The 13,323-nt window shown below is 42.2% G+C and overlaps 1 protein-coding gene across 1 annotated transcript in view; it reads right to left on the bottom strand.

Annotated features, from left to right (window-relative positions):
* The window catches only part of LOC126176032 (orcokinin peptides type A-like), a 418,366-nt gene that overhangs the window by 61,046 nt on the left and 343,997 nt on the right, over positions 1 to 13,323 (bottom strand). Inside the window, exon 3 of the mRNA XM_049923162.1 lies at positions 11,628 to 11,754. Coding sequence (XP_049779119.1) covers positions 11,628 to 11,754 — 127 coding nt within the window. The remainder of the gene's footprint in view (positions 1 to 11,627; positions 11,755 to 13,323) is intronic.

Here is a 13,323-nt window from a genome sequence, read left to right on the forward strand (position 1 = left end):
TGAGCTGACTGGCGCTTTGTTTCTGGATTGAAAAATGGCATCCACATCTCATATATTGTCACAACCGACGAAAAGAAAGTCCCATTCATGCTGTCGTTGCATGTCAACATTGCTTGGCAACATGCCACACGGGCAGCCGTGTGGTCGTCCGTCAGCATTCGTGGCACCCACCTGGATGGCACTTTTCGCATTTTCAGGTCGTCATGCAGGATTGTGTGCACAGAACTCACAGAAATGCCAACTCTGGAGGCGATCTGTTCAACAGTCATTCGGCGATCCCCCAAAACAATTCTCTCCACTTTCTCGATCATGTCGTCAGACCGGCTTGTGCGAGCCCGAGGTTGTTTCGGTTTGTTGTCACACGATGTTCTACCTTCATTAAACTGTCGCACCCACGAACGCACTTTTGACACATCCCTAACTCCATCACCACATGTCTCCTTCAACTGTCGATGAATTTCAATTGGTTTCACGCCACGCAATTCAGAAAACGAGTGATTGCACACTGTTCAAGTAAGGAATACGTCGCCATTTTAAGTATTTAAAACAGTTCTCATTCTCGCCGCTGGCGGTAAAATTCCATCTGCCGTACGGTGCTACCATCTCTGTGACATATTGACAATGAACGTTGCCTCATTTTAAAACAATGCTCATGTTTCTATCTCTTTCCAGTCTGGAGAAAAAAAATCGGAGGCCTTAGAACTTGAATGCACCTCGTATTTCCTGCGAGTTTTTCGTGGTCCTAAAATTATTTAAAAATATGTGACTTTCTTACTTCTTTCCTTTGCGGTAATAATTCTTCTGATTGATTGACGCATCCCGCCACGACTTCCTCTCAGCCTGGTATTTGCATCCACTGCCTCCAGTTAGTTGTATGTATTTTAATCTCAATCCACACCTACAGTTTTAGCCCTCTGCGGCCCACTCACTGCCATGGAAGTTAATTATCTAATGTTTAAAGACATGTTCCGTAATCGAGTCCTTTTTTCTATGTGTTGTTGCCTACATATTCATTACTTTACTGAATCTGCAGAGAGCCTCCTCTAGTCTTATCAGTCTGCTTAATTTTCAGCCTATTTCTGTAACACCACATTGCACACACTTTAATTTTTTTCTATTTTGATTTTTGCATTGTTCACGATACACTTCCTCACAATACTGTACTCCAGAGGTTTGTTATCATAAATTTGTTGTTCAGATTGTTTGATTTTATTGAACTCTTCGCGAGAAATGTTCTCTTTGCCTTCGCTAGTGTGATACAACTGTCCTTACTGATACCTCGTATAGTGTATATTTGGTTCCAATTTTGCAGAATTCCTTTACTTAGTCTACTTCCTGGTCCGATATTTTGATGTCAAGTTTACCGCTACCTCCATTTCTGCTACCCCTCATTACATTCGTCAGTCAGTAGTGTGTGGTCATTAGACTGTACATTCCATTTCACAGGTATTACAGACTTCAAGAAGAATATAATAATTCCAATTCCAAAGAAAGCAGGTGTTGACAGATGTGAAAATTACCGAACAATCAGTTTAATAAGCCACAGCTGCAAAGTACTAACACGAATTCTTTACAGACGAATGGAAAAACTAGTAGAAGCCGACCTCGGGGAAGATCAGTTTGGATTCCGTAGAAATACTGGAACACGTGAGGCAATACTGACCTTACGACTTATCTTAGAAGAAAGATTAAGGAAAGGCAAACCTACGTTTCTAGCATTTGTAGACTTAGAGAAAGCTTTTGACAATGTTGACTGGAATACTCTCTTTCAAATTCTAAAGGTGGCAGGGGTAAAATACAGGGAGCGAAAGGCTATTTACAATTTGTACAGAAACCAGATGGCAGTTATAAGAGTCGAGGGACATGAAAGGGAAGCAGTGGTTGGGAAGGGAGTAAGACAGGGTTGTAGCCTCTCCCCGATGTTATTCAATCTCTATATTGAGCAAGCAGTAAAGGAAACAAAAGAAAAATTTGGAGTAGGTATTAAAGTCCATGGAGAAGAAATAAAAACTTTGAGGTTCGCCGATGACATTGTAATTCTATCAGAGACAGCAAAGGACTTGGAAGAGCAGTTGAACGGAATGGATGGTGTCTTGAAGGGAGGATATAAGGCGAATGTCAACAAAAGCAAAACGAGGATAATGGAATGTAGTCGAATTAAGTCGGGTGATGCTGAGGGTATTTAGGAAATGAGACACTTAAAGTAGTAAAGGAGTTTTGATATTTGGGGAGCAAAATAACTGATGATGGCCGAAATAGAGAGGATATAAAATGTAGACTGGCAATGGCAAGGAAAGCGTTTCTGAAGAAGAAAAATTTGTTAACATCGAGTATAGATTTAAGTGTCAGGAAGTTATTTCTGAAGGCATTTGTATGGAGTGTAGCCATGTATGGAAGTGAAACATGGACGGTAAATAGTTTGGAGAAGAAGAGAATAGAAGCTTTCGAAATGTGGTGCTACAGAAGAATGCTGAAGATTAGATGGGTAGATCACATAACTAATGAGGAAGTATTGAATAGGATTGGGGAGAAGAGAAGTTTGTGGCACAACTTGACCAGAAGAAGGGATCGGTTGGTAGGACATGTTCTGAGGCATCAAGGGATCACCAGTTTAGTATTGGAGGGCAGCGTGGAAGGTAAAAATCATAGGGGGAGACCAAGAGATGAATACACTAAGAAGATTCAGAAGGATGTAGGTTGCAGTAGGTACTGGGAGATGAAGAAGCTTGCACAGGATAGAGTAGCATGGAGAGCTGCATCAAACCAGTCTCAGGACTGAAGACCACAACAACAACAACAACAGGTATTACAGTTCTTCCTCACATTCAGTGAGCGCAGCAATGTCTTCAGAGAATCTTATCATTGACAGCTTTTCAACCTGAATTTTAATCTAACTTGTGGACCTTTCATTTATTTCCGTCATTGCTTCTTCGATTTAAGGATTGAATAGTAGGGGCGAAAGACTATATCCCTGTCGTATACTCCTTCGAATTTGAGCACTTATTGTTAGTACTTGATCTTCCATCTTCATTTTTACCTCTTGGTAATTGCCCATATAGTATATTAACCATATTTCCCTACGACTCATACCTATTTTTAACACGATTTAATACATCTTGCCTCATTTTAGAATGTCTAACTCTTTTCTGAGCTCGACAAGTGAAAGTGGTTTGATTTTACTTAAGTCTTTCTTCCATTTTCAACGGGCCAGAACTGTCTTGCTGGTGCCTTTACCTTTCCAAACGCCAAACTGAACTCTGTATACATATCCTTGATTTTTCTTTGCATTCTTCTGCATGTATTCTGTCTTGTTTCATCACCAGTATTCAAAACACTGCCGAAGTCTGTCCAAATCGACCCCCATTTCTTCTTCTATCACGGCAGCAGACAGTTCCTCCTCTCTCTCCCCCAGGAGTCATCAGTTAACTACAGGGTGTCCCAAAAAGAATGACCCGATTTTAACTTGTAATAATATTGAGACAATTATCACAGGGTAACTCAAACGGTGCTAGATGAAATCGGCATGGTCTAGAGTTTCAGAAAAAATCCGCTAGATGTCACTACGAGCGCTGACCTGGAGTTAGCAGCCAGTCTCGCGCAATATGGCGTCTATGCAACAGAATGCTTATTGTGTTATTGAATTTAGTCGTATTCAGTGATCGCAGTCCAGTGGGCGTTTCAAATTCGATTTCGTGTTAAACTACCATCACCAAAGAACATTCAACGGTGGTATAAACAGTTTGAAGAAACAGGGTGCCTCTGTAAAGGCAAAAGTCCTGTCCGCCCACGTGTTCCTGAACAAACAGTGGAACAAAACCGATGTGCATTTGAGCAGAGCCCCCGCAAGTCTACGCGTCGTGCTAGCCGAGAACTTGCGTTACCACGCATGATAGTGTGGCGTGTATTATGGCGTCGTTTAGCCCTCAAACCATACTGATTACAACTGGTACAAGCTCTTTAATATACTGACAAAGTGAAGCGAGAGGACTTTAACAATGCTATTCTAGAGGTCAGGGAAGATGACACTTTTATGTCACGGTTGATATTCAGCGATGAGGCAACTTTCCGTATTAGCGGTAAGGTTCACTGACAGAATATGCATATATGGGGGCTCGAAAATCCTCGTGAAACAATTGAACACGAACGTGATTCACCAAAAGTGAATGTTTTTTGTGCTGTTTCACAAAGCAAGGTTTATAAACACTACTGTCTTGAGGAAGAAACCGTAACAGGACAATCATATCTTGCAATGCTACAGAACTGTTTATTCCCACAACTTGACTCTGACAATTTCATCTATCAGCAAGATGGAGCACAACAACGTCTGCAGTTTCCTCAATGCCAACGTGCCTCAACGTTGCATAGGGCGTATAGGACCGCGAAACCAGGCTTTACACTCTTGGCCTCTTAGGTCCCCTGACTTAACACCATCTGATTTCTTCCTGTGGGGATATGTTAAACAATGTGTTTACGTTTCTCCCTTACCTCGTGACATTGATGAACTAAGAACCAGAATATCAGCTGCTGTAGCTTCAGTGACAGAAGACCCCTTACGTTCAGTTTGGGATGAATTTGGCTATCGGCTAGAAGTCCTCTGTGCGGCCAATGGGGGACATATTGAACATTTATGATGGATTTTTATAAACTTCTGTCTTTTCTGAGTAATTTAGTATGCAATTTGTTGGTGTTAAGCCCTTCTCCCTAATAAATAATTCTATTTAAAATCGGGTGATTCTTTTTGGGACCCCCTGTATTTCCAACTATAAGCTCCCTCTGAAATTACTGACAATATGCGTCTGGAGCATAGCACTATATGCAAGTGAACCATAGACTGTGGGAAAACTGGAAAAGAGGAGGATATGTGTGTTTAAGATCTGTTATCTTCCAATAATGCAGACATTAAGTTGATTACTGCATTGTGCGTTAAACTCTCATCTTGTTCCCGCCTCTGTAATGTTCCATCTTCTACAACGTTACGAACTGTAACCGCTAGTAAACACCACAGCTGGCACATCACAGACAACTGTCTATTATTTCTCAAGCTAACACCATCAACTTTGCTACGGCAGATGGTTGTTAGGTTGGGAACTTCAACATCTATTCCTAGATACAGAGGGTGGACAAATATGAAAACACCAAAAGAAGAACGCATTACCATGCCTAGTACGGTGTACTAAAACCGATGGCATTCAAAATTCGTTTCGAAATAAACACAGGGCCTGTTTAGTTTTCAAAGGAATCTTATAACATTCTTCCTGCAACATAGTGCCAAATTCAGCTAACTGTGATGGAGGTGGATAGCGATCAGGCACCCTTCGCAAAGTAGACCACTAAGTCTCAATAATATCGAGATCTGGTGACTGCGGTGGCCAGGGAAGATGCGAAAATTCATCCTTGTGTTCACACAACCAATTCTGGACGATGTGCGCTGTGTGAACAAGGGCCTTGTCGTCTTTGGACACAGCATCACCATTGGGGAACAAACGTTGTACCTTGGGATGAACCTCATCATCCAGAGTGGTCATATAACCCTTAGCACCAATGCGACCCTCTACGTTTCACTCTTTGGACGTAAACTAAGTCACAAGTTGGAAACAGTGTGAAACAAGACTCACCGGACCAAATATAGTACTAACCTGACTAATGAGATGTTGAAAGTGGCCACCATTCATCTCCTGGGAGTTTTAGGCCCTTGTCAGCAAGTTGCTGAATGCGCATCGAAGCTGGACTGCTGGAATTGCTGCAGTCTCTTCCGAAATGTTCCGCTGCAGTTCTTGAAGACTATGAGGGTTGTTGCGACACACCTTACACTTGAGGGCTCCGCAAACAAAGTAATCGCATTCTTTATCAAAACTAGACATAGTTGTCTCACTGGGAATTCCGCGATCGTTCATTAAGTAAAATATGGAGTTTCAGTCTTCGATCGCTATTCTTTATTTTCAATTACCGGTTTCGGGCTAGCTGCCCATCTTCAGATCTGTTAGACAATGTTAAAAATGTAATTAATAAGAGAGATACAGTCAGTGAAAAAATATCTTAGTTTTGTATACTAAGATATTTTTTCACTAATTGTATCTCTCTTATTAATTACATTTTTAACATTGTCTATTATGAGATTTTTAAAGACCTGTTTTAGGCTTACTCTTGAATGCAACAGCACGCCCCAGTAAGAAACAGCGGAACGGCCCTCAGCGTACTGGCGGCGAGGTGAATTGGGCGCGGCGCAAGACGACTCGGCGTGGCGTTGTATACGTTCTGACGTAGGAAAATCCACTCAACCACCAATCAAAAACAAAGAAGAGTAAACGCACATTTTCGGAAGGATATCTACATTTTAATTATATTTTATGTTTCTTTATGAAGAAATTTTAAATTAATGTAAAAATTTTTCGTTTCATGGTCCACTCAAAAAGATTATTCATTTGTTATTACCTTAAAAATTGTTTTATTAAAAAGAATATTCGCCAATAATATATACGGCGAAATAATAACAGATGCACAATTGTTATAGGTAGAGGGCACTTTTTACTGTTACCAATCAGGTTACTCTTAAATACTGCGATATAATGTTTTAACAGATTGAAATTTATTTTACTTATGACAGTGAACTGTGTGTTCTGTACGGACAAGTTACTCTGTAACTACAACATATGGTATGTTGGCATTTAATACGTTCCAAAATTTATTTTTGTAAACTAAGATATTTTTTCACTAACTGTATCTCTCTTATTAATTACATTTTTAACATTGTCTAACGGATCTGAAGATGGGCAGCTAGCCCGAAACCGGTAATTGAAAATAAAGAATAGCGATCGAAGACTGAAACTCCATATTTTATTTAATCGCATTCTGACAGATCAGATGATGTGGGTGGCCAGCTAGGGTCGGCACCTGACTGACCACTGCTAACAGCTCTGTCAGCCGTGAAGACTGTGTAAATGTGCGCCATGTTTGGGCCAGGTGCACGAGCAGTTTTTTCCATTTTGTTGGAAGTAACTGCAGGTCTTTCCCTCCTCCGTTAATGCTGCCACAAATTCACGTCTAATCGTATCCACTCGTGCGGGCCGCTAATATTTGCCCCACCCTGTACAACAGCGCAACATGCAGGATTGGCTAGCGTGTGCATTTATGTTCAAACATACGTTTCTCGCGATGTTTTGATGTTTTTCACCAACTTCTGTACGTACAATACAGATCACTGTAAAGTGTATGCAGAGGATACGTAGCATTGTACCACCTATTATGATTTCTTCTCGTTTCATATGAGCATATTGAGCGCGGGAATAATTACTACTTAAGTGACCCTGTGGGCGCTGTAATACTCACCTCTTCACGGTGTATAGAGGGCTGTTTCTTCACGTAATACTGTTTCTTGAAGCTTCGCAAGTAGGTTTTTGCGGGATAATTCGCGTCTATCTTCAAGTGATTACCAGTTCCGGTTTTTCATGAATTCCGTGACTTTCTCTCTTGAGTCAAAGAAACTTATAATCATTCGGGCTGCCCTTCTTTGTACGCATTCGACATTCCCTGTAAATCCTGCTTGTTATGGGTCTCACACACTTGAGAAATATTCTAAAATGGGAAACTCAAGTGTATTGTAACCAATCTCCTTCGTAAGCAGACCGCATTTTCCTAGTATCCCGCCAATGAGCCGAAGTATGGCATGTGTTATACTTTCGACTGAGCCTATGTGACCTTTAAGTCCCTGCGAATTGTTACACCCAGTTGTGCTATGTCCAAATGACACTTCCTGTAGTCACAGGACACTATTTTTTGGAGTATACAGATCGAGAGTTACCTGAAGAACAAGCTGGATTTTGTAACGGAATAGGGACCAAACAGCAACATCTGACGGATTATGAAGAAGGAGTTCCAAAAAGATGTGTTTCTCTGCTTTACTGATTATGCTGAAGTCTCTGACTGTGTCGATCACACTAAATTATGGAAAGTACTCAAAAACATGGGAGTACCGAATCACCTCATCTGCCTCATGTGGAATTTATATTGTAACCAAAAAAGCCACGGCGAGGGACTCAATGGATCAAGATTGATAAGGAGTACGGCAAGGCTGAATATTGCCACCCTATTTATTCAATCAAAGAAGAAACCTGAATTAAAATAGCTGTGATGGACATAAACAATCTTAGATATGCAGATAGTACCGTCCTGATAACAGAAAGGCAAGAAGAGTTAAAAATCCCCGTGCTGAACGTGAAAGAAGAACAGCAAAGTTGGTATAATGCTGATTGTCAAGAAAAAGAAAATTATGGCAACTACAACTATCACTTTATGGCATTATGAACAGAAACAATGGAGGTAGTTACTATATTCAAGTATCTCGGCTACCAGACTATCAGATTTCTGCTGATGGTGACTGCAGCCACGAAACCAAGAGACGCTTGTTAGTTGGTAGAAAGGTGACGTCCAACCTTGACAAAGTTTTATGGGCGTAGGGATATAATTTTAACAACGAAGATCCGTGTAGTGTGAGCTATAGTCTCTCCAGATGTGATGTATAGATGTGAGAACTGAACTATAAGAAAGGGTCCTTTGAAGGCTTGATACTGAAACAACTGGCCTATCTAGGGCACATCACGAGCGGACATGATTCGCTGCAAAAAATCTTAATGCTGAGGAAGATTGAAGGCACAAGAACAAGAAGGCGGCAAAGGATAAGATAGATCGATACCATCACAAAAATAATGGATTCCAGCTCGGAAAGTCTGCAGGAGATTGTACAAGACAGAATAAACTGGAATGCTTTAGTTTATGGGGACAGAGAGAGTCGGAATCGACTAAAAGAGAGAGAGAGAGAAAAATGCACAATTGTAAATTTCTGCAAATTAACTGCGAGTTCCCTATCTTAGCTCCGATTTGAAATTTCATCTGCCTAGTGGTATGTGCAGCTCTTTCCAGATAGTACTTTATTACAGATAACTGCGTCATCTGCAAACGACTGATGCTACTATTAACGTCGTCTGCCAGGTCGTCAACATACGATATGAACAGCAATGGTCCCAAAGCACTCCCATGGGTCTCACCCAAAGTTTCTCTTGGTTCTTCGTTTAACTTCAACCCGAGATAACGTTATGCGCCCTCCCTATCAAGAAATCCTCAATCTAGTCAAAACAAACGATCTACATCTACATCCATACTCCGTAAGCCACCTGACGGTGTGTGGCGGAGGGTACTTTGAGTACGTCTATCGGTTCTCCCTTCTATTCCAGTCTCGTATTGTTCGTGGAAAGAAAGATTGTGGGTATGCCTCTGTGTGGGCTCTAATCTCTCTGATTTTATCCTCATGGTCTCTTCGCGAGATATACGTAGGAGGGAGCAATATACTGCTTGACTCCTCGATGAAGCTATGTTCTCGAAACTTCAACAAAAGCCCGTACCGAGCTACTGAGCGTCTCTCTTTCAGAGTATTCCACTGGAGTTTATCTATCATCTCCGTAACGCTTTCGCGATTGCTAAATGATCCTGTAACGAAGCGCGATTCTCTCCGTTGGATCTTCTCTACCTCCTCTATCAGTCCTATATGGTACGGATCCCACACTGGTGAGCAATGTTCAAGTAGTGGGCGAACAAGTGTACTGTAAACTACTTCCTTTGTTTGCGGATTGCATTTCCTTAGGATCCTTCCAATGAATCTCAGTCTGGCATCTGCTTTACCGACTATCAACATTATATGATCATTCCATTTTAATTCACTCCTAATGCCTAGCCCCAGATAATTTATGGAGTTAACTGCTTCCAGAGAGCTGCATCAAACCAGTCTCTGGACTGAAGACCATAACAACAACAACTGCTTCCAGTTACTGGTCTGCTATATTATAGCTAAATGATAAAGGATGTTTCTTTCTATGTATTCGCAGCACATTACACTTGTCTACATTGAGGTTCAATTGCCATTACCTGCACCATGCGTCAATTCGTTGCACATCATCCTGCATTTCAGTACAATTTTCCGTTGTTACAACCTCTCGATATACTACAGCATCATCCGCAAAAAGCCTCAGTTAACTTCCGATGTTATCCATAAGGTCATTTATGTGTATTGTGAATAGCAACTGTCCTACGACAGTCCCCTGCGGCACACCTGAAATGGCGTGGTACTGCACCAAATGATTTCTGAAAGTCAAGAAATATTGAATGAACCTGAATGTATTGACCCATGTGTTTCAGTAAGCTAGTGAGGAAAGTGCGAATTTGATTTCGCATGACCCATGTCTTATGAGTTTATGATTCTTTATTAACTGTATAACTGTGACCTAAAAGTCTATACACTCTGTATGAAACCGAATAGCAGCGTCTACACCAGGGCTTCACAGCATACGTGCTCGCGGAGCAAGCTGTGAGCAGCAAGGCGCGAGCACGGAGCAGCGCGAGCACGCTACCCCAACTACCCCACTACCGGACCAGAGCGGAGAGTGGGGAAAGTCACGTGAGGCACACAACAGCTGCAGCCAGTCAATGTAAATCTGCGGCCACCTGCAGGGATATCACTCATGAATTATTAATGCGACAAATGAAACAAATAAAGGAGAATCTACACATGCCACATAATTTTATTAGCTTAGTGTATGCCTCTACATTCGTATTAATTTGTGAACTGTTACACAATAAAAGTTGTCATTGAAGTGTGGGATTCTCGGTTATCTTGTACTTTTTGCCCTTTACAATTGCGTCTATGTTCGGAGTAAATGTTCTTGTGCATTTTAGGCGCAGCGTGCAGTTTAAATTTCGATCAGACAATGCGTTTCTCAGGCGCGTCTTGTTACATTTCATTGCAGAGAACAGTTGTTCACAAACATACGTGGAACCAAACATTGATATTATTGTAGCCACCAGTTTGTGCAAACGAGGAAATCTATCCTGAGGGAAGTGTCTGTAGAGTTCCAAAATGTTTTTCTTGTTCTGAAATTTGTCTCTGTATTCTCTGTCACACTGCAGGTCAACAATTTCTTGCTGCAGCTCAGGACGAATCTCTTAAATATTCGCTGAATATGGAGAGAACAGATCAAAATCACTGTCTAGTGCTGAAAGCGCTGATCAACTAAACTATGTGAATAACGTTCACAGTCTTTGTGAACATCTTGCATGGATGATAATTTAGGGAAATGAGCTAGGTTTCCTGTTTCCAGTCGACTCACCCAAAGTGTGAATTTCATTTTAAAAGCTCGTATTCGATCTATGAAATGAGTAATTAGCAGATCTTTACCTTGTAGTAAAATGTTCAAAGCATTCAGATGGCTAGTTAAATCTGCTAAGAATGCGAGATCACATTCAAACGTAGGCGCGCATTTCGCCTCCCTCCCCTCCCTCCCTACTCCGCGACCTTGCACCTGCTCGCGAGCACGTGCCTGAGCAGACGCGAGCACTCGCGCTCAAAACGGGCCAGTTGTTAAGCCCTGGTCTACACTGTGCAGTGACAAAATCACTGTATGTCAGGCACATAATACTTTATCGAAATTAATATTCTGTACCTGGCAAAATTATCTCACTATCATTTTAAAATAAGCTCAAGGTATGATAAAGAAAAGAGCATTTTTAATCAACTTATATTAATTTCTAGTACGTGTGGACCAATAGCGAAAGTCTGTAGATAAGACCAGTCGTATTATTACCCCAGGGAGTCGAACCGCTTCTGCTCTCCGAAGGTGGCGCCAGAGAGAGAGTCGAGGCCGCTCTTGGTCTGACGCAGCAGGTGTCCGCCACCCAGGCCGTCCAGGTTTCGGAGCAGGTGGCCGCCTCCTGCAAAAAAAAAAAAAACACACGCTATGGCAGGGGCGGGCAAACGTTGCAAGCGGCTCATGAGCACACGGCGCTGCACGTGTGCTGCTCGCGTGCAATCGTCGAACGGGACGGTGCCGACAGCCTGCAGGTTGCGGCAGTGTAGTCACAGGCTAAGCTGCGGACGTTGAAGCGAAGCGACCACTACATAGTGAACGTTGTATTTCAATAACCGGAAAATGCAGAGTGAATCAAGGGAACGGAGAATTGGAGATCTGCTATCTTTTAAAAAGGAATGGGAGAATCATTTGTTCTCTGTGGAAAAACGTGAAAATTGGAAATGTATAATATGTGACAGTATCCTCGCTGGTTAGCGGAAGTTTAATATTGAACGCCATTATAATAAATTTCAGTATGTTGCCGTTTTTAGTGCAATAAAAGAGGAATTTCTCAAGCGATTTGGGGATATATCTTACTTATCCCAAGGTTTTGAATAGTTCTCGAGAGAATCTGGTTTCTGTAGATGATATTCATCTCAGTTTGCAAATGGAATTAATAGATCTACAGTGTAATTCTCGTCTGAGAGACAAGTTCCTTTTGGCAAGACGTGTAATAGATTTTTATCACGACTTTCCACAGCAAGAGTTTCCTCGTCTCCATCGTGAAGCCATGAAGATAGTCAATGTTGGGCTCGACATACTTTTGCGAGAGATTTTTTTCTGTTATGAAAACTAATAAGTCTCGGTTAAGAGCAAACATCAGTAATGAAAATTTACGTAACTGTTTGCGTTTGTCTGTATGTAGAAATTTTGTTCCAGAAATTAAACGTATTGTAAACTCCACCTGTGATACTTAAATAAAACGTATCGTAGGTAATAGGTACTCTTTCAAACCATGATTACTTTCAAGCACTCCTACTAACCTTATTCCTTGATTTAATAAAGCAGGCCAGGAAACAAAACCCATAACAGGGGAAGAAGCGGAGAGACGGTATGGTGGGGAGGGGTGAGAAGCGGGTGGCCAGCTTGCCCCTGTGTGCACGCAGAACACCTGTTAACTGCACACGTGCATGTGCACCGCACACGTGCAGAATTCCTGCCCGCCCCTGCGCTATGGTAACACACTGCTCCGCGGCCACAGTGGTCCAGGGGAAAGGCGCGCGTGTAGGCAACGTGCGACGCAAGTGTTGCGGGTTGCAGGCAGCTGGCGGGTCGTCGGTGACAGAGTGTGTGCTTGGATTAGGGAAAGATAGGGAAAGGAAACGATCGTGACCTTTTCGAAGCAACCAGAACCAACATAAATCTAGACGCACAGGTGGGAATTTGTCCCACTGCTTTTCCGAGGAACTGAAAACTGTGTGACGTGCTGCGGAGGGTCCAGGCTTGACGAATTTATTTGCCGGCCGTAATGGCCGAGTGGTTCTGGCGCTTCAGTCTGGAACCGCGCGAGCGCTACGGTCGCAGGTTCGAATCCTGCCTCGGGCATGGATGTGTGTGATGTCCTTAGGTTAGTTAGGTTTACGTAGTTCTAAGTTCTAGGGGGCCGATGACCTCAGAAGTTAAGTACCATAGTGCTCAGAGCCATTTGAAC

The sequence above is a fragment of the Schistocerca cancellata genome, chromosome 3 (assembly GCF_023864275.1).
Source record: "Schistocerca cancellata isolate TAMUIC-IGC-003103 chromosome 3, iqSchCanc2.1, whole genome shotgun sequence".
In the NCBI taxonomy this organism is placed as follows: Eukaryota; Metazoa; Arthropoda; class Insecta; order Orthoptera; family Acrididae; genus Schistocerca; species Schistocerca cancellata.